This window comes from Lagenorhynchus albirostris, chromosome 2, assembly GCF_949774975.1.
Source record: "Lagenorhynchus albirostris chromosome 2, mLagAlb1.1, whole genome shotgun sequence".
NCBI lineage: Eukaryota > Metazoa > Chordata > Mammalia > Artiodactyla > Delphinidae > Lagenorhynchus > Lagenorhynchus albirostris.
Window position 1 is genome coordinate 141,760,136 of NC_083096.1, and position 22,064 is coordinate 141,782,199.

General features: G+C 49.3%; 1 protein-coding gene and 1 pseudogene across 21 annotated transcripts in view; both read left to right on the plus strand.

The window, feature by feature from the left end:
* The window catches only part of LOC132515546 (solute carrier family 25 member 3-like), a 93,342-nt pseudogene extending 74,922 nt beyond the window's left edge, over positions 1–18,420 (plus strand).
* Positions 18,421–19,090: 670 nt separating this feature from the next.
* LRP8 (LDL receptor related protein 8) overlaps positions 19,091–22,064 on the plus strand; it is a 77,704-nt gene continuing 74,730 nt past the window's right edge. For all 21 annotated transcript variants that reach the window (XM_060140033.1, XM_060140049.1, XM_060140040.1 and 18 more), the window contains exons 1-2: positions 19,091–19,247; positions 20,029–20,148. In XM_060140033.1, the coding sequence (XP_059996016.1) occupies positions 19,139–19,247; positions 20,029–20,148 (229 nt within the window). In that variant the 5' untranslated portion in view covers positions 19,091–19,138. The remainder of the gene's footprint in view (positions 19,248–20,028; positions 20,149–22,064) is intronic.

Sequence of the window (22,064 nt, forward strand, 5' to 3'; positions counted from 1 at the left end):
TCTCTTTTAGTCCCAGGGCCATCTCTCAGGTGGCCAGTCCCCACTGGAGGGCTAATGACCTGAGTCCACTCCACCAATTCTACATGTTCCAGACCTGATGAAGGGGATGCAGTCTCAAGAGTCCTGGGTCTGAATCCCAGCTCTCCCCTCAGCTGTGTGACCTTGGGCAGGTTCCCCCACATCTCTGGGCCTCAATTTCCCAGAGGGTTCAAACATTCCAAGGGCAGGACACAGCCTGTGCTGTAGTTTGTTTGTTTGTTTGTTTGTTTGAATCAAATTGGTTGCTAACATTTAAAAGATCAGGAAATTTCACACAAAAAATTCTAGATTTTCAGGTTTCATTGAAAAATCAGAAGATCTGGGCTCACTGGGTTCCCACCCCCGTCAGGTAATAATCCACTAGAGTAAGTCACTTTCTCCAGTCCTCACAGGCCAGGCAGCCCCTGGAAGCTGGTGGGTTTTCTACCCCTGAGTCAAGCTGGGAGCCCCCAGCCTCTTGCCTCAGCAACCCCAGAGCTCCTGGCCCAGGCGTGGTCATTGTATACGTGCTGGGTTGATGAATGAACGAATAAATAGATGAGCACAGCAAAAATGATAATAATAATGCCTGCTCCCTGCCCCCCACTTTCCCAGAGGAGCACAAGCAGGTCCTGGCATTTTATAAACCTTGAAGTCCCAGGAATAACAATAACAAATATGTAGGTAGCAGTTACCAGGTGCCTAGCTCTGTCCAAGGCAATTTTCTTCCATTATCTCATTTGTCCCTCACCATGCCCCTGTGAGGTGGGACCTTCTCCATCCTGGGCAGGAGAGGGTAACAGGGAGTAGTATGCCACTTACAGGGTTGGTGGGAGGATTGACTGAATTAATGAAGGTAAAGTGCCTGGAAAAGAGCCTGGCACACAGCAGGTGCTCAGTAAGCGCGGGCCATTGACGCACAAGCCAGGTACTTTCACAGCAGTGATCTCATGTGGTGGACAGATGAGCCCCCCCGAGCTGGGAGGGGTTGAGACTTGCCCAAGGTCACAGGGCAAGTGGCTTGGAGAGGATTCTCAGATGCGGAGACGCGTGCCTTCCTGCAGCGGGGACCGCTGCTATGGAGCGGGTCCTGGGGGGGCGGGTCCAGGAGAGGGTCTCTGGGTAGAGAAGGTGGGAGGCAGGAGAGCAGAGGTCTGGAGCCTCAGCAACATAATTCCAGCCCTGGCTTGGCTTTGGCACGCTGGGCTTCCTCTCTCCCCTCCCAGGTTTGCAGCTGGTGTCTGGAGGCTGCCGCCCGGCAGCCTGAACCCAGTGCCCTCCCTCCGGCTGACCCACCCATCCACCCTCTCGGCCCAGCTCCTCGCCCTCCAAACAGGGGAACCAAGGCCTGGGGACAGGCAGCCTGGCAGGGTGGAGGTGCCTGGGTTTCACTCCTCCCAGTCCTGCCACTTACCGGCTCTGTGACCCTCTGATTCTCCTTTCCTCATCTTTTATGACTCATCAAAAGTGTTTGCCTTGGGCTTCCCTGGTGGCGCAGTGGTCGGGAGTCCACCTGCCGATGCAGGGGACACGGGTTCGTGCCCCGGTCCGGGAGGATCCCACATGCCACGGAGCGGCTGGGCCCGTGAGCCATGGCCGCTGAGCCTGCACGTCCGGAGCCTGTGCTCTGCAAAGGGAGAGGCCACAACAGTGAGAGGGCGGAGTACCGCAAAAAAAAAAAAAAAAAAAGTGTTTGCCTTGAGCCAGGCACTGGGCTCAGAGACTTGCATGCATCCTTCCACGTATTCCCGATGACACACCCGTTTCATGGCTGGGAGGATGGAAGCTCAGTCTTTCCCCTAGGTGCACAGCTGGGAGTAGATTCAGAGTCAGGTCCGGATGAGCCCAAAGCCTGAGTTCTTTAAATGAAGAAAGTGATATGTACCTCATCTGGTCATCGTGAGAACATAGAATAAAAAATAAAATAGAGCTTCCCTGGTGGCGCAGTGGTTGAGAGTCGCCTGCCGATGCAGGGGACACGGGTTCGTGCCCCGGTCCGGGAAGATCCCACATGCCACGGAGCGGCTGGGCCCGTGAGCCATGGCTGCTGAGCCTGCGCGTCCGGAGCCTGTGCTCCGCAAAGGGAGAGGCCACAACAGTGAAAGGCCCATGGACCAAAAAATAAATAAATAAATAAATAAATAAAATAAAATAGTAGTTAAAGCTTCCATAGCCTTTAATTACCATGCCAGTGGCTGTTCTAAATATTTTACATTCTTTTTTAATATTCTTTTCCATATGGTTTATCACAGGATATTAAATATAGTTCCCTATGCTATACATTAGGACCTTGTTGTTTATCCATTCTAAATGTAACAGTTTGCATCGGCCAACCCCAAACTCCCAGTTTGTCCCTCTCCCTGTCCCCCTCCCCCTTGGCAACCACAAGTCCCTTCTCTGTGTCTATGAGTCTGTTTCTGTTTTGTAGATAGGTTTATTTGTGCCATATTTTAGATTCCATGTATAAGTGATATCATATGGTATTGTCTTTCTCTTTCTGACTTACTTCAGTTAGTGTCATAATCTCTAGTTGCATCCATGTTGCTGCAAATGGCATTATTTTGTTCTTTTTTATGGCTGAGTAATATTCCACTGTATATATGTACCACATCTTCTTTATCCATTCATCTGTTGATGGACATTTAGGTTGTTTCCATGTTTTGGCTATTGTGAATGGTGCTGCTATGAACATAAGGGTGCACGTATCTTTCTGAATTATAGTTTTGTCTGGATATATTCCCAGGAGTGGAACTGTTGGATGATATGGTAATTCTATTTTTAATATTCTGAGGACCCTCCATACTGTTCTCCATAGTGGCTGCACCAAAGATTCATTCCCACCAACAGTGCAAGAGGGTTCCCTTTTCTCCACACCCTCTCCAGCATTTGTTATTTGTAGACTTTTTAATGATGACCATTCTGACCGGTGTGAGGTGGTACCTCATTGTAGTTTTGATCCCCATTTCTCTAATAATTAATGATGTTGAGCATCTTTTCATGTGCCTACTAGCCATCTGTATGTCTTTGGAGAAATGCCTATTAAGGTCTTCTGCCCATTCTTTGACTGGGCTGTTTGTTTTCTTGTTGTTGAGTTGTATAAGCTGTTTGTATATTTTGGAGATTAAGCCCTTGTCTGTTGCATCATTTGCAAATATTTTCTCCCATTCCATAGGTTGTCTTTTTGTTTTTTGGGTTTTTTTTTTTTTATGGTTTCCTTTACTGTGAAAAGGCTTTTAAGTTTGATTAGGTCCCATTTGTTTATTTTTGTTTTTATTTCTATCGCCTTGGGAGACTGACCTAAGAGAACATTGGTACGATTGTTCTAAGTATTTTACACTTGTTAAGTGGTTTCACCCACACACATCAACAGTATCAGCAGGCATCAGTGCTCCTATTATCATCTCCCTGTTACAGATCCAGAAACTGAGGCACAGAGAGGTTAACATGCCCAAGGTCACAAACTAGTGAGTGGTAGAATCAGAATTTGAATTCAAGCCTTCCAGCTCCAGAGTCCTTTCTTTCACCCACTATGCTGTGAACATAGAGCATCATGCATGAGGCATGTGCTGAACCCCAAACCCACAGGAGCTCTCCCCATCAGCTCCGTCATCAGTATGTCAGCTGCAGAGCCAGCAATGAGGATGCAGGCCCCAAGGATTCCTGCCCCAGACTGCTCCCCAACCCCATCACTCCAGCCCCACCCCAGGGTCTAGTCGGGTACACAGGCCATAACCACCAGGACAAAGAATCAACAGCCTGAGAACAATGTAGGAGTCACACCACCCATCTCCCTAGAAACCCAAGACAGGGCTGGCCCAGCTGATGCAGGGAGGGATGAGGTGTTTGCCTCCTGTTCTCTGTCTTCACCCGGACCTCCCCCTCTCAGTTCCCTGAGCCTAGACAGGGAACTCTACAGCAGACACCACAATCTGGGAGCCATGATCATACTCTCCACTTTCTTCTGTCCTGTATCCCACCCCTCCAGGTCCTCCTAAGTGAGGACACTTATGACGCTGTTTCATTATGCCCTTTCCAATTTCTGGGCCTTTGCTTGGACTACTCCTTCTGCCTGAAGGCTCTCTCACACCCCTTCGGAAAGACCTCCTTTTCCCTGTAAGCAGAGTTTGTCCCGCATTCCTCTGATACCCTACGGCCCCCATCGCCCCTTTCATGTCCCATCACACACCATTGTGATTGTGTATGTGTCGTTTCAAGCACACAATGCCCTCTACACACATAGCAACAAACTCAGAAACATGTAAGCACATAGAAATATACCACTCTCTTCTCACAGGGTACACTCCCACACCCAAAGGCCCATGCATGCACTATGACCTTCTAACCAAGACACGCATGTACGTGCTTACACTCAAGCAAGTATCAAGGTAACATCTGTGACTTTACATATGTACACACACACACACATGCACATACACACTCACAGCACACAATCCAAGCACACAGGGCCAAGCTACCCACAGAGAATCACATACTGCAGAAATAGTCAGGCTTCTACACTCTTGAACACACATAGATGTTCAATCATGCAGAAACATGCAACAACACCCACCAATGGGATCACACGTGGGGATGCCGAACTGCGTACATTCCGGAGTCATTCCCTGGGTAGGCTGGCCTGAGGCTGGGAGGATGTCTCCTCGGAGACAGTTGGAGCCTGGGTAGCAGGGCCTGGGAAACCAGGCTACCACCTCCCACTGGAGCTTGCGCCCGGAGGGGAAGATAAACGATGTGTCTATTGGGCTCCTGGGTGGAGGGTCCTGTGCGGGAGGGGGGCTCTTGGGCTGATTCCTGGCTCCTGTTTCCTACTTGCCACTTGTGCTTTCAGACCAGCAAGCCCCTGCCCTCAGGCCAGGCCTAAGCTTTTCCTCTAGGCGCCCTTGGCAGCCTAGTCCTTAAATAATGGAACCAGCTTTTACCAGCATTTGCTGAGCACAGGGCCAGACTGGGAGAACACCACCCCAGTGGCCTCACAGAGCTCAGGCTGGTGTCTACCCTGACAGCACTGACACCATCTGGAGGGATCCTCTTGACACCTGACATGTAGGATTATTCTGCACATTTTAAAGGAGTGGAAATGGAGGCTCAGAGAGGTAAAGGGACTTCCCCAAAGTAACACAGCCAGGGGGTGGTGGGGCAGAAATGGACCAGCCTTCCCAAGGGAGCTCCTGGTCCCTGGGCTCCCAGAACAGCACTGGGTCACCCTCACCTACTCCTGGGGGAAGCAGCAGGAGCAGGGAGACCCCAGGGTGAGGTGGAGTCTTTTCTGGGGTCTGGGGAGGCAATGAGGTAAACTTTGCTGTGGTGCAGCCTGGACTTTCTGCCTCTGGGAGGTCAACTCCTTGACAAATCAGGAGAGGGACTCCAGGCCTGAAAGCCATAGACATTGGTGGAACAGCAGTGGCTGCTGTTACCTGTGCTCCCAGCCCCATTTCTGGGTCCTAACAGGCTGTGACCCAGTTACCAGGTAGAGGCAGCATCCCTGGAAGATTCCTATGGGACCCCAGGCTCCTGAAGCCCCTGACCCAAAGGGGCTGAGTACCTCAGTTTATTGTGGGCACTGCAAGGGAATGGCTGGATCTGGCACCAAGGGTTCCAGAAATGACCACAGGAAAAGCTTATAGCTAAGAAACCTCCATGCCAGGCTGATTGCCTTTAAAAATTAGGCAAGACAGCCAGGAGCAGACAGAGCTCAGATCTAGAGGAAGCATGAAGCTGCTCTAGGCCTGGGCCTCCCCAACCGCTGGACTCCAGCAGAGATTTTCAAACTACGTACCCCACTTGGGGAGGGGGCCTGGGTGGAGGACTGCCAGCTTTGGGGCTCTAGGATTCCTCTCCACCCTTCAGCAGGAGCACTCAGTGTGACTACAGTTTCGCCAGTCTTATTTCTTCTTCCTGGGCCCACAGGAAGACTGCATTTCTCACCTAACTTGCCGAGGTGACAAAGGCCAGTCACTGGGTTCTTTGGAAACAGTGTGAGCAGAAGTGATGTACGTTGTTTCCAGGCCCAGTTTTAAATCCCCTAATGTGACACTCTTTGCTCTTTTGTTTGCTTCTCATAGTGACAATGTATTGAACTTATATCATAGATAGGGACACTAAGATGGAAGCAACTTGGATCCCTGAGTAATCATGTGGAGGAGAGATGCTCAGGAGAGCCACTAACCCACATTGTATTTGTGTGAGTGAGAAACAAACTTTTATTGTGTTACCCCACTGAGATTTCAGGGTTTATTTGTCATCTCAGCAGAACCCAGACTAGCATGGCTAATATATTCCTCTTGGATGGATTTTATATCTTGAGGTTGCACAAAGATTTTTATTGAAGAAAGAACTCCGTGACTAAAATCCCACATCCAAAGTGTCCTCTCTCAGGGTCTCCCAGTTCTGATGTCCTGACATTCTGTATTTAGACAGCTGTGGGCGGTGGAAGTCAGGTGGCTTGAACTTGGTCATATACCCTGACTATGTGGCCTTGGGCAAGCTTCACACTTTCCTGAGCCTCGGTGTCCTCACCTATAAAGTAGAGGCAAAGATGCTTCACCTACAGGGCTGCTGTTAAGATCAGTGAGCAACTGTAAACTGTAAAAGGGGGAGATTTGCTTCAGGGAATGCACTGACGGTTTGTCATTATGCTCATCCCACCCACCACACCCACCACAGGCAAGGTCAGGGGAAAGAGACTTCAAGAAGGCATGAAATTTCATTCATTCAGCTGGGGGACACTTCCAGCCCTGTGTGGGGCCCTGGGCCACAAGGCAAGGCTCTGGAGAGAGACCATCTCTCTTCTCAGCTGTATCTTCTCTGTCTTGGAGGAGGGGGTGGTATCTGACCTAATCACGGTGATGGCTCATTAAGAAGTTACTATGTTCCTGGCCCTTAATGATTCAATGAAGCCTCACTCAGGCAGGTACATTCCTCATCCTCCTTTTACAGAGTAGGAAACTGGAGGCACCGAGAGACTGAGCCTCTTGTCCAAGGTTACACAGGTAGGATGTGGGCAATGCTGGGATTTGAACCCAGGAAGTCCTACAGCAGTGCCTGGACACAAGACCTCTGGGCTATTCAGACCTCTTAGCATGTGTAGCATCGGTGTCTGGGTGGCGGATGCAGGACGGAGGAGGGGAGGCTGTCCAGGGAGTGGGCTTCCAAGATTAAGCTGAATAGTAAAATTTCTCTGTTGCTTTGTCCCCTTCTGTCTCTCTGACTCTCTCTCCCCAGTTTCCTTCTTAAGCTCATTTGATACCGCTCTTCCCGACTTCATAGTTTTCCTTGCCTCACTTTAATTCTTTCAGAGCCTCCTTGCTGCCCTCAGGATAGAGCCCAAGATCTGAGGCTTGGCATTCAAGGCCCCAGGAGGTGCCCTTTCCAGTCTTGCTTCCTGCCGCTGCACTGTCTTGTTGACCTGTGCCCTGTGCTCTACTTAGATTGAACTGTGTGAACTGCCTTCTCTTTCCCACCCCATGTCTCGCTCCATGTTGTCTCTGCCTGGAGCTCTCTCCCCACCTTTCCCACCAGCTCACTCAGCTCCAGGCAGCCGTCCCGGGGTCTCCAGGTTTGGCCATGTTTTCTGCAGTGCTGTAGCCCAGGGCTGTGTCTCTCCTCTGATCCTCTGGGTTGCCACAGTCTCCATCTCCGTCTGAACCTTAACAGCTCCTCTAGGGCAGGACCTGGGCTGGGACCCCAACATTGCCCAGCACAGGGCCTGGCACAGAGGGGACATCAGTGACCTTGGGTTGCAGCCGAGGTCTCAGGAACTCTTGAGGATGGCCTCACACAGAATGACAGGTGGAGAGGAGTCGGGGGTAAGACCCAGGGTGGGGGGAGGGTGTGAGGACTAGGGCATAGGGAGACTAGAGTGGCTGGAGGGGGTCATTTGAGTTCTTGGGGACAGATACCCAGACTGATTCAGAAGGATGCCAGGGCCAAACCACAAACATCCCTTTAGACCGTGGCCAGGCTGTGGCCCTGGCATTAAAAATTACACGTATTATCTAATAATAGATATATATAAAATAGACGTGTGTTGCATTTTTATAAGAAATAAACAGACTAGTCATATGCTTTATTATCCAAACCAGAACTTTCTGAGAAAGAAAGGGATTGCAGTGAATAATTATGTGGGACAACAGGTATCAATCAGGACTGTTCTGGAAACCCCGGATGTATGGCCACTCTGGGTATAAAGCATAATAATGAACACCTTTGAACCCAACTTAAACGTGAGAGATGACTAATGCTATGGGCTTCTTCCTTATCCCATTTCCCTGCCTCCCCTACACAAGTAACCATTATCTTGAATTTTGTTGAATCATTTCCTCAGTTAAGCTTGTATCACATATGTATGAAAACCTAAACAATATACTTTATTTTTGCTTGTTTTTGAGCCCTCTAACTGTTGGATTTTGTCCTATGAAGTCTTCTGCAACAAGCTGTTCTCCCTCAGCGTTGTTTCTAAGATTTCCTCACATAGTTGTCTGCAGCTATATTTGATTCATTTCCACTGCTGTATAGGATTTCATTATACAGAGATGGCATAATTTATTAATTCATTTTCCTTCTAAGGACATTAGCTTAGTTTCCAGGTTTTTGCCATTATAAATGGCACTACTATGAACATTTTTGTATGGGTCTCCTGATGCTTGTATGCATGAGTTTCTCTAGGGTTTACACTTAGTAATGAAATCACAAGTTCAAAGTGGTTGCAGTAATTTTCACTGCATTAGGAACATAGGAAAATTCTGTTGCTTCACATGCTCACCAATACTTGTCACTGTCAGATTCATTTTGTGTGGAAAATCTCATTGTGGTATAAATTTGCTTTTTCCTGATTACTATAAGGTTGAGCATCTTTTCTTCAGGTTTATTTTCCATTCATATTGCCTCTGCTGTGAATGCTTGTTCATATCTTTTGCTATTTTTTGAGTTATTTGTCTTCTTAGCATTGGTTTGTAAGAGTTCTTTATGTATTCTGGCTAGAATGCTTTGTTCATTATTTGTACTGTAATGTATTCTCCCAATCTGTGGCTAGTCTTTTAGACAATGAGAAAAAAATTAACTTGGAGGAAGCAGAGACTATACATGGTGATAAATACTCACAGAAAACAACAACAAAACACTATTAACATCCTGAAAGAAATACGAGAAAATATTGCATCATGAAAAAAGAACAAGGTACAATAAAAAAGGAATAGACATTGAAAAAGCAAAGAGCTCTTGAAAATATGATCAGAGGAAAAATAAAAATCTCTGTAGAAGGTGAAAAAATGTTCTAGATAGAAAAAAAAAGAGGTGAAAATATATATATAAGAAATGTAGAAGACCAGTTCAGGAGGGCCAATATTGGAATAATTAAGGAGATCCAGAAAGTAAAAAACAGAGAAAATGGAGGCGAGGAAATCGTTCTGTTATAGAGGTAGCTCTAGAAAATTTTCTCCAAACTGAAGATGAGTTTCCAGAATAAGAGGACCCACTGGGCGCCCAGCACAGTGAATGGAAACAGATTTACTCAAAGACACACTGAGGACACAGGTGCCTAAACACTTCCAGGGAGAAAGAACAGGGTTCTGTAAACAGGAAACAAAATGGCATTGGACTTTTCAACAGGAACTAGAAGACAATGGAGCAAGCCTTCAAGATTCAGAAGGAAAATTATTTCCAGCTTAGAAATCTATATCTCATCAAACCACCAATTAAATGAGAGGCACTTTTAAAAATGCAAGGTCTCAAAAAGTTTACCTCAGATACCTCCTCTCAGAAAGCTGTGAACATAAGTTTGTTTTTATGTCTGTGAGTCTGTTTGCTTTGTAAATAAGTTCATTTGTATCATATTTTAGATTCCACATATAAGTGATATCATATGATATTTGTCTTCCTCTGTCTGACTTACTTAACTTAATATGATAATCTCTAGGTCCATCCATGTTGCTGCAAATGGCATTATTTCATTCTTTTTTACAGCTGAATAATATTCCATTATATATAGTCTTCTCAAACCAATTGTCTATTGATGGGCACTTGGGTTGTTTCCATGTCCTGAGATTACCAAAGGGAAAAGGGATAAATTAGGTATATGAGATTGACAAACTATTATACACAAAATAGATAAGCAACAAGGATTGACTGTATAGCATAGGGAACTATGTTCAATATTTTATTGTAACCTGTAATGGAAAATAATCTGAAAAATATACATACATATATATAACTGAGTCACTTTTCTGTACACCTGAAACTAACACAATATTGTAAGTCAACTATACTTCATTTTATCCTTCTTTTTTTGACAATGTGGTGCAGCTTGTGGAATCTTAGTTCCCTGAGCAAGGATCGAACCCACGCCCCCTGCAGTGGGAGCATGGAGTCTTAACCAGTGGACTGCATTACAAAAAAAAAAAAAAAAGCTATGAGCAGATGTTGCCCCAAATAAGGTCGTGAGGAAGACATGGGATGTCAGAAGCAGGAGATTCAACACAGGAGAAAAGTGCAGAGAAGCCTCCAGATGATGGGGAAGGGAAAGCCCACAAGGAGAGCTGAGCAGCTGGTCTTGCTATCAACCAGTCCAGGATGGAGAGTCGGAAATCTGCAGCAACTTCCCAGTCAAGTAAATTGGTAGAGTACTAATATGGGTGATTGTATTAATAGGAGTTTACACAAATGAGGGAGAGTTTGGGGATAAGGGATGAATACTTAGAAATGAAGCAAAAAATAAAATGATAAAAAAATAAATATCCATTACTAACTCCAGGAAAAACACAGTTATGCAGGAAAAGATGCTAATCATGGCACACTGTGAATAGCATTTATTTTGTTACGATCACATAAAAATCCTTTCAATATATGACACTAAAGCTCAGGCAACAAAAGAAACAATAGATAAACTGGACAACATAAATAAAAAATAAAAACTGTGTATCAAAAGGCATAACCGACAGAGTGAATAGGCTACCCACAGAATGGAAGAAAATATTTGTAAGTCATGTATCCAGTAAGGGATTAACATCCAGAATACATAAAGAACTCCTACAACCCAACAACAACGAACAGAAAACTTAATTTAAAAATGGGCAAAGGACTAGAACAGACATTTCTCCTAAGAAGATATACAAATGGCCAAGAAGCACATGAAATGATGTGCAATATCACTATCAAGGAAAATGCAAATCAAAACCACAACGAGGGGACTTCCCTGGCGGTCCAGCGGTTAATACTCGGCACTTCTACTGCAGGCGCATGGGTTCGATACCTGGTTGGGGAAGATCCCGCATGCTGGCAGTGCGGCCAAAAAAAAAACACACCACAATGACATATCACCTCATACCTGTCAGGATAGCTACTATAAAAAACAAAACAAAACAGAAAATAACAAGTGTTGACAAAGATGTGATCCCTTGTGCACCATTGGTAAAATGTAAAATGGCGCAACTACTATGGAAAATAGTATGGCAATTCCTCAAAAAATAAAAATGGAATTACTATATGATCCAGCAATTCCACTTCTGGGTATATTACCCCAAAGAACTGAAAGCAGAGACTTGAAGAGATATTTGTACACCCATGTTCATAGCAGTATTATTCACAATAGCCAAGAGGTGGAAGCAACATATGTGTCCATTGACAGATGAATGGATAAACACAATGTGGAATATACATATAATGGAATATTATTCATCCTTAAAAGGAAGAAAATTCTGCAATACGCTACAACATGGATGAGCATTGAGGACATTATGCCAGTGAAATAAACCAATCATAAAAGGGCAAATACTGTACAATTTCACTTACATGAGGTACCTAGAGTAGTCAAATTCATAGAGACAGAAGTTAGAACGTGGTTGCCAGTGGTTGGGGACAAAGGAGAATGGGGAGTTACTTAATGAGTACAGAGTTGCCGTTTGCAAGATGAAAAGAGTTCTGGAGATGGGTGGTGGTGATGGTTATGCAACAATGTGAATGTACTTAATGCCACTGAATTGTACACTTAAAAATGTTAGGTAAATTTTATGTTATGCATATCTTTCCACAACTAAAAATAATTTTAAAAATCTTAAACCTTTTTAAAATCAAAGAATCACAACCATATTGGAAGGATGGGTGACGGTTGACTCAGAGAGTGAGTGTGTGAGAGTCCGTGTGTGTAGGTGTCTGGGGGTGCAGGGGGGTGGTGGTGAGAGAGCTAAATCATTGTCTTCATGGTGGGAAGTCAAAAGATAGTGCCTGAAACCGAAAGATCAAGAAATAGAAATGTGGGACTTCCCTGGTGGCGCAGTGGTCAAGAATCTGCCTGGCAATGCAGGGGACACGGGTTCGAGCCCTGGTCTGGAAGATCCCACATGCCACGGAGCAACTAAGCCCATGCACCACAACTACTGAGCCCACGTGCCACAACTACTGAAGCCCACATGCCTAGTGCCCATGCTCTGCAACTAGAGAAGCTACTGCAATGAGAAGCCTGTGCACCGCAACGAAAGTGTGGCGCCTGCTCACCACAACTAGAGAAAGCCCGCGCGCAGCAACCAACACCCAACGCAGCCAAAAATAAAATAAATAAATTTATAAAATAAAAAAAAGAAATAGAAATGTGTGTTATTTAACTATAGGGAGGTAAATACCAAAAGAATCAGCTAAAAGATTTGAAAGTGTTTGCATCTGGGGAGAAGGAGATGGAGGTGGGGAGTGAACGACTTAAGGTTCTCATAACAAAGTGTACAGAACTAGTTGATTCTTTAAACTATGTGAAGTAAAACTCTGATAAGAAAAAATAAAATAAAAACTCAACCAAAACAAAAGCAAACAGAAAATTGCTGAGCCTCCCCTAGAAGGCCCTGTGACTCAGGCGATGGGTATCCAGGGCCTGACGACCTCTGAGTCACCTTGAGGAGCCTGTTGTCACGGGCAGAGTGGCCAGGGCTTCTGCCCTCTATCTTTTTTCCCAGATTAAATGGGGGACGCAGAGCTGGCGGCCCTGAGAGAAGCGAGACACATCTGGATGGACGGAGGAGCATTGTTTATTTGAATGAGCACACATTTATTTTAATGTGTATTGGAGAATATGATTAGCACATCAAACCTGTGATTTCACGGAGATTATTGCTTAGGATGAAGCGAAGTTTATTAAGTGAAAGGATTTAAAGGGAAATACTAGGATGACAGTAGAGCAGGTAAGGGGAAATGGAGAAAGTCATTCCCCGGCGATAAGAATGACTGACTGGTCATGGGAAATACTGACCTAGTCCAACCCTCATGTTAGGGATGGGGAGCCCAGCCCAGAGAGGAAAAAGGACTTGCCCAGTGTCCTCTAGTAAGGCAGTGAAGGAGACAGATGTGACTCCCCTGAGAGCACATGGCCAGGAGGCAGGAAACCAACACTGGGTCTGTCTTGCTCTGCTCTGGTCAGCTCTGAAACCCTGAAACGCCTTCATCCTCTCAGTTCCTGGGTGTATTCCTCTGTATGAGGTTCTGCAGCTAATAGCAGTAATGTTCACGATAATTGTAGATAGTCCTTAGGAAGTGTTTACTGTGTACCAGAAAAAGCAGCAACAATTATAATAGCAAACACATATACAAGGTATACTATGTACAGAAAACTCTTCTAAATACTTTACTTATATTCACATATTTCATCCTCACTAACCCTATGAGATAGTGCGGCAGCCAGTCTCTGAGATGGCCCACAGTGATTTTTGCCTCCTGGCTATTGCTCTCCTATATAGTCCTTCCCACATGGAATAGGGCTGACCTGTGAAACCAATAGGATATTGCCAAAATGATGGAGTGTGACCTCCCTAGTTAGGTCACAAAAGACACTGTGACTTCCTCCTTGCTTTTTCTCTCCCCCTCTTGGGTGGGGAAAGCTGGCTGCCATGTCATAAGGACACTCAAGCAGTCCTGTGGAGAAATCTGTGTGGTGAAAAACTGAGTCATCCTGCCAACAGCCAATACGAATGTGCCAGCCATGTGAGTGAGCCAACTCAAACCCTCCAGCTGCAGTTAAACCTTCAGAAGACTATAGCCTGGCCAGCATCGTGACCCAACAAAGTTGCTCCCAAATTCCTAACTCACAGACAATGTGGGGGATAATAAATATTTGTTGTTGTTTTGAGTTGTTGTTGTTTTGAATTTGGGGTATTTTGTTATGCAGCAATAGGTAATTAATACTCATAGGTAACATTGTCATCCCCATTTTATAGATGAGGAAATTGAGGCACAGAGAGTTCAAGTAACTTGTCCCAGATCACACAGTTAACAAGTGATTTAAACCATGGCGGTTTGGATCTGTATAAAGTTCATGTAATAAATTAGAATCCCTTTTACAAGAATGAAGACACTGCTGGGAAAGAGAGAGAGAGAGAGGGAAACACAGGGACAGTGGCAAAGAGAAATTGGCAATTAGTTCCCAGTACAGCATAACAGACTTAGGCTAGACTTCTGTAAAGTGATGATAGTGGACAGTGGGAGAGCTCTGCTGCCCTTGCAGCTCAGTTGTGATCAGCTTGGGGCCACTGGTCTCTGTCCCTGGCTGCGTGGTTGACGCAGCCTTGGATACCTCGGGGTGGGGGTGTGATGCCTGTGGGCAGCCCCTCTCTGGGGCTCTTATCACCCTGCACTGACACTGTCTGCCCCCAGACCAGAGATCCTCAAGGGCAGGGATGGAGTCTTGCCCATCTGTGCCCCTTGCCTGGTACAAGGCCAGTCAGAGCAGGCTGGGGGAGGTATATATGCAGAAGGCTCTCTGGCCCTGGCCCTGGAGAGAATTCATATGGTCACACTACCCTCTAACAAATTATCACTGGGGACACAGAAGGGACCAGGATGACCCAGTTTCTGACTTGAGCAGCTCCTTATTGGATGGAGGATACAACAATGATAGCCCAGTGCGATCAGAGAGATTGGGACACGGCGTGTTGTGGGAGGCCAGAGGGGTAGGGAGGACCTCTCTAGAGGAGGCCTGAGGACTTCCCAGAGGAGGAAGAATGTGAGCTGAGGCCCAAAGGATGCACAGAAGTCAGCCAGCGCAAGGCTGTTCTCAGCAGAGGGTATAGCCTGGCAGAGGCCTGAGGCCTGAGGCTCTCGTGGAGGACAGAGTGAGGGAGTAGAATGTGCAAGGGGTGGGCCACTGGCCTCTGGTGGCTCTTAAAGCAGGACACAGAGACTTGGGATGCGCAGGGTGACATGCTGACAGCAGCTGGAATGTCACCTGTTTCTGTCTCGTGGGGAATTCATTGCACTTGGGGTTGGGCTTGAGGGTTTTCTTTGTAAACCCAGGACTGGGCAAGGCCTGTATGCTTGAGTCAGCCCAGGATGGAGAGAGAGGACAGGTGAGGACAAGAAGTCACTTGGGAACAAGTTGTACAAGGACCTCAGTGTCCATTTGGTGTATGGTGTGTGTCAAAGCTTTCTTCATTTGCCCTTCACTAGATTAACCAACTTAGGTGCCCTGAAAAATTCCCATTTCTGCCCTCTGGGTTCAAATGCTAGGCCTGCCATTTACTAGCTGTATGACCTCCCCACCCCTTAGTTTGCTCATCTGTAAAATGGGATCAACATAAAACCTGCCTCATGGAGATGTTGTAAGGACTAAATGGGTTAAAGTGTTTAAAACACCTAGATGGTGCTTGACCCCCTCCCCACCTCCAGCAAGTGTACAATAAGTATTAGCTATTATTATTACTTGATATGGTTTTCCTTTTAACCTTTTCAAGGATTTAAACATCATTTATCTAATGCCTGTTATATGCCAAGGCTTGTATCTATCCTCTGAAAATAGGGATGAATAAGACATAATCCTCCTAGGCATACAGAAACCATGGTAAAGGCAACAACAAACAAACGTTGATCAAACGTGCCCTGTAGGAACCCAGAAATGCAGAAGAGCTGGTTCCTGTCCTCAGGAAGGTCACAGGCTGACTAGGGAGAGAGAGAAGTGGTCCAAATTGGGTGGGGGCTGAGAGGAGCCTGGAGAACCTCCAATGAGGGGGTTTTTGAGAGACAAGGAGTTGCCCACTTTGGCAGCTGGATGTGTGTCGGACAGTATGAGCAAAGACCCTCTTGGAGGGGAGGTGAAGGAAGGCTCAGTCTTTATTCTCTGAGTGTTAGGAGGTTATCAGGGTTGTTTTTTTTTTTTTTTTTTTGCCGTACGCGGGCCTCTCACTGTTGTGGCCTCTCCCATTGCGGAGCACAGGCTCCGGATGCGCAGGCTCAGCGGCCATGGCTCACGGGCCCAACCGCTCCGCGGCAATTTGGGATCTTCCTGGACCGGGGCACGAACCCGTGTCCCCTGCATTGGCAGGCAGACTCTCAACCACTGCGCCACCAGGGAAGCCCTATCAGGAGTTTTTGACAGGGAATTATGTTTGAATAACAGTAACATAACTAATAGCTATCATGCACCTACAGTACAGTGCATGCTACGCATGTCCTCTAATGTAATCCTCACAACCTTGTGAGGTACTGTCACCATTCCCATTTTACAGATAAAAAAACTGAGCCACAGAGGTTAAGTGAGTTGTCCAAGGTCATGTAGCTAGGAAGGGAAGGAACAGACTTAAACTCAGGTAGTCTAACCCAGAGCCCAGGGTCTTCATCTCTTTACCCTGCTGCCTCCCAACTTTAATCTACACAATCTTAAAACTAGAATTGACCTTTGAAATTCTCCATCTCTATTTTGCAGAAGAGAAACTGAAGCTCAGAGGTGGGAACTGACTTTCCTTGAGACCATAGAGTGAAGGAGGGGCTGAGATGAAGCAGTCAGTCTTGGCTGCAGGAAGGGCTCCAGAGTCCCAGGCATCCTGCTGTCACAGTGGCCATCGTTGTACTTGGAACAAAATCCAAACCTCCTGCTGGGGCCTACAAAGCCCTCATGTGATCAGAACATTGCTGACTCTGACCTCGCCTGGTCACCCAACTTCTCCTCACCGAGCTCCAGCCCACCTCAAGGCCTCTGTCCTGCTGGTCCCTTTGCCAGGAATGCCCTTACAGCCAATCTTCCTATGGTTGGGCTCCGTCTTAGTCCATATGGGCTGCCATAACAAAATATCATAGATTGGGTGGCTTAAAAACAACAGAAATTTGTTGGGAGCCTGAGAAGTCCAAGATCAAGGCACTGAAAGATCAAGATGCCAGCAGATTTGGTGTCTGGTGAGAGCCCACTTCCTGTTTCATAGATGACTCTCTTCTCGATGTGTCCTCACATGGTAGAAGGGGCCAGAGATCTTTCTGGGGCCTGTTTTATAAGGGCACTAATCCCATTTATGTCCTAATTGACTCCCAAAGACCCCACTTTCAAATACCCTCACATTTGGGATTAGGTTTTAACATATGAATTCTGGGAGGACACAAACATTCAGTCCACAGCAGGCTCCTTCTTGCCATTCAGCGAAATGTCACCTCCTCAGAGAGGCCTTCCCTGATCACCTCTCTAAAGTTACCTCCCATCACTCTCACATCACCCTACTTTATTTTTTCCATAGAAGTTATGATGATCTGAAATTATTATCATTTCTTGTTTGTTTGTTTTCTTGCTTTTGTGTCTGTCTCTCCCAACTAAGATGTAAGATGTAGGAGAGCAAAGAGGGACGTCATCTATTTCTACACTGTATCCCTGGGCAATGCCTGGCACATAGGAGGTGCTCCATAAGTTTTTGTTGAAAGCATGCTTGCATTTCATTGTCTGTCCGTTGATAGTCTGTCTCCCCACCAATCAAGCTGGTACCATGTCTGATTCACGTTGGCACTCCTAGGCCCAGGGTTGGCACAGAGCAGAGCTGGGATGTGCTTGTTGGATGACCGAATTGCTAAGGGGCTGCCCTCTGTGGGAAGAAACAAGGCTCAGTAACAGGACTGCTGATGAGACAGAGTGGCTTCCAGGCCTGAGACTAACAGCTCCTGAAGCCCCTTCTTCTGCCCCTCTGACATGGATGTGAGGCAGCAAGAGAGGAGGGGAGAGTGGACCTACACTGGGCTTAGCCACCTCCCAGTCTGTCTTTTAGTGGCCAGTGCCCTCAAAACTCATTGTCCAAAAAGGCTGGGCTGGTTGGGCCTTGCTTACCAGCAGGTAGCTAAAATCTAGTCACCTGTACCCTGGCATGGATGAGATGGGGCTGAGACCTTCCAGGGGAGAGGTCTTATTCATGCCAGCAGAAGCAGACAGCAGCCCTTGGTGTGCGTCCCCTATTAGCAGGGATGAGGCGTCCCTTCTGTGGGGTCCCACAGTCTCTGCCCTTCTCCATCACAGCAAGGACTACCCTGTCGCCCCTGCAGTTCCCCCTGATTGTCTGCCCCTCTGCCTGGCCCAACAGAACACTGAATGAGAATGAATGGATCAAGTTTGTGAGCCAGGCCCAAGCCACCTGCCTCACATCCTCGGCCGTGGGAATTCTCACATGAGAATGCAACATAGGCATGTTAACCAGCTACACAGACGTGTAACATCCGGGTCGGAGTCTTGGAGGGGTGCAGAGGTTCATTCCTGCTCCCCCAGCTTCTCCCTGATCACACGAATCCTGGCACCCCAATCCCTGTCCACTACCATCCCTGCTCCGTGTGCACATGCCCAGGCCTGTGCACCCGGGAACATCATCTCCCCTCCCGTCCAGGTTCACTCCTAGGCCTCCCTCAGCCACCTATCAGCATATCACCTCCTCCAGGCAGCCTGTGCTACTTCCCTTGGGCTGTCTGCCACCTCTGGGGGTAGGGGCCTCGCCTGGCTCATCCCAACGTCTGCAACGCCCAGCACGCGGCGGGCCTTGAGCAGGGTCACCGAGCACGGGCCTAGGGAGAAGTGGACCAAGGGCATGAGGGAGGAGGGAAAGGAGGCGTCAGCGGGAGGAGCGTGGGGCGGAGGCGGCAGCGGGGGGCGGGGGGGGGCGCGCGCGCAGGCTGAGGCAGCCCAGGCCTGGGGCCGCGCGCCCAGCCTGAGCCCGCCCCGCCGCCGAGCGTCACGGAACCTGCTTGAAATGCAGCCGAGGAGCCGGGGCGGGCGGCAGCGGCGGCGGCGGCGGCGGGGGCAGCGGCAGCCCCGGCGCCGCGGCAAGGACTGGCAGGGCTGAGGCGCGGCGGCGGCACGGGGTGCGCGGGGAGCGGCGGCCGGAGCCCGGGGCCCGCCATGGGCCGCCCCGAACGGGGCGCGCTCCGGCCGCTGGCGCTGCTGCTGCTGCTGCTGCTGCAGCTCCAGCATCTCGAGGCGGCGGCGGATCCACTGCGCGGCGGCCAAGGTGCGTGCGGCCGGTCCCCGGCCCGGCTTTACGCCGCCGGAGCGGCCAACAAAGCACGGCCCGGCGGCCGGGGGGCGGGTTGCGCCGGGGCCTCCGAGCCCGGGCCTGGCAGGGAGGCGCCCGGGTGGGATATGCTCCTCGGGACCCAGCTCTCCCTTAATTTGCCCTAGACCCCCGCCCCCGCGGCTCCCTGTGTGGTGGGCTCTGCCCTCCGGCACCTGCTCTTGGGGGATGGGCGCCGTGGGGGCCGGGCGGGCCGGGAACTTTGCTGGGGGTGATCACTGATGCTTTCGGGAGGGCTGTGTGATTCTCGCCGTTGGCGTTAATTTGACACGCGCGCTCCGCGGCGGCGATGAGCGGAGCCCGGAGACTACCCCGCCTGACAATGCGTTTCCGGCGACCCCTGCGTGTGGCAGAGAAAGAGGGACTGCGTGCGAGGCGGATGTGCCCGCAGCGCCCAGTGCGCGTGTCGCGGCGTGTTGAGGGGCTCCCTGTGGGCTGTGTCTGCGTGCGTCTCTCACTAAGGGCCGTGTGCGCGGGTGAGTGTTCTGAATGGGGGGCATAACTAAGTGGTGGTGCACCGACTGTGTGTGCCTGCCACAGAGCAGCCCGTCATCCCAGGAACCCTTACCATCCTGCCCTCCTTCCTGATCGAGGGTGCCAGAGGCCTCCAGGTCGTTGGCTTCAGCATCGGGCCCTCTCCTTCACTCAGTAGACCCCTCCCCGCGGCCGGGATCGCTTGTTCCGGGGATCCGGCTCACGCCCCCTCTCCCCCGCGCAGGGTCGGTCAAGGAGTGCGAAGAGGACCAGTTCCGGTGCCGGAACGAGCGCTGCATCCCCTCTGTGTGGAGATGCGACGAGGACGACGACTGCTCGGACAACAGCGACGAGGATGACTGCCGTGAGTGGCCGGCCGGGGAGGGAGGGAAAGGTGGGGAACTCCTTGCTCAGCGTCCACGTGGCTGCAGCCGCCACCGGGCCACCTGCCTGGACCTTTACTGCCGGAGCCTGCAGCCGGGAACCCTCCCGGGAGCCCTTTCCCTCCAGGCACTTAGGGACCCAGCGGGTTCTGGGCCGGCAGGTCCTGATGGAGCCGGGGGCGAAGCCCGGCGCAGCCCGGCGCAGCACGGCCCGGGAGGAGGGCACGCCACGCCCGGGTTGCTGGGCCGGAACTGTGGGGCGGCGACGCGACGGTCCCTGCAAGCGTCTAGCTTTCTGCGATCAGGCCCTCCGGGACTCTTGCCTAGGCCCCACGGAACGCGCTCATGTCTCAAAGTTCCAGGCAACTCTGGGCCTAGCCTCACTCCTTTTCCTGCTGGGTTTTGTGAATGAATGGGCTCCCCGGGGCCCCTGATTGGCTGTGCGAGGACCACCCCATAGGTCCCTGTGGCCGGAGCAGGCCAATCGTGGAACGGCTGGGTGTGCAGTTTTCTGGCGCCCTTGGCGTTGGGGCCCTGCCCTGGCCCCGCCTTGGCCACACCCCCGCTCCTCCCCTGGGTAGTAGGTGCAGGCGAGGCGCTGGCGCCCGCTGCCTTTCTGCCTAGTCATGGTGAAGACCTTTCTTGTGCCACCCTGGTTGGCCGACTGCGCTCTCCTGCCAGCCAGACTGAGGCATGAGTCATGGGGCAGAGCAGGAAGGAGGGGGCCAGAGGGATGAGTTTGTTTCCTGGAAGGGGGGTGAGGATCCCAAGGCCGCGCGTGAACCCATGGTCACGTGCAGGTGGCCGGCCGCCTTTGCTGAGTGTGGTGTCTGTACACCTGGGCACGACTGCTTTGGAAGTTGTTTCGTGAGGTGCACGTGGTTTCTGATGTCTGTGGGACCTGAGGCGAGTTAGCAAGCAGTTGCCATAAGTGGAAGGAGTATAGTTCCAGGAACAGATAAACAGGACTCTATAAAACGCGGGCAGTCATTCATTCATCGTTACTGAGCACCTGCGGTATGCCAGGCACTGGGACACTTTGGAGAACAGGCCCAACCCGCAGGCCAGGGAGTGCAGGTTCTGTGGGAGGAGGGTAACAGGTGGACAGGCCCACAGCACCACGCAGTGGCAAGAGGGGTAGAGAAACCACCTGGACAGGCATTGTCTGTTGAGTTATAGTGTTTTTTTTCGGGGTTTGCTAGTCAGCCCCCAGGTTCATTCTCAGACCAACCCAGATTTGGCTGTGTGACATGGGCACATCTTTCCCTCCTGTCTCAGTTTCCTTTCCTGACCACTTGGGCTAATGATTCCTGCCCTGGTTTTGAAGACCAGTTCTAGAAATGTAATTGAAAGTGATGCGACTAACATGTGCCGACTGTTAGCTGTGTGCCAACCACTGTGGTAAGTGCTTATCTTATATAAACTCCTGTAACCTTCAGAGCAGTCCTATTTTATACACCAAAACAAACCAAAAAACACAAAACAAAAAAGCCCCAAGGCACTGAGAGATCAAGTTAGTTATTCCACAGCTGTTGAGCTGCTAAGTAGGAGCTTAAATTTAAGCATCTGACTCCAGAGTTCTTAGTCTAATTATGACCCTAACCATTTCCCAATGATATTGAAATTCTGAAAATGCCTGAGCCAGGGTAAAATGTGATAGTGAGTCTCCTCGCCCGGAGTTGTTCTTCTGTGGTTTCCTTACAGGGGGAGTGCTGAGGATGAGGCGAGGAAGTGGAAACTGTGCATTTCTGGGCTGGTTTTACCTTATCTCCCTGGCTCTGTATAACAACAGTTTTGTTGGGGGTGGCCGTGAAGAGCAGACGTGTTTCTTGTCATCCCCCTTTGTAGATAAGGACTCTGGCTCAGAGAAGTTGAGTGATTTGCCTAAGGTCACACA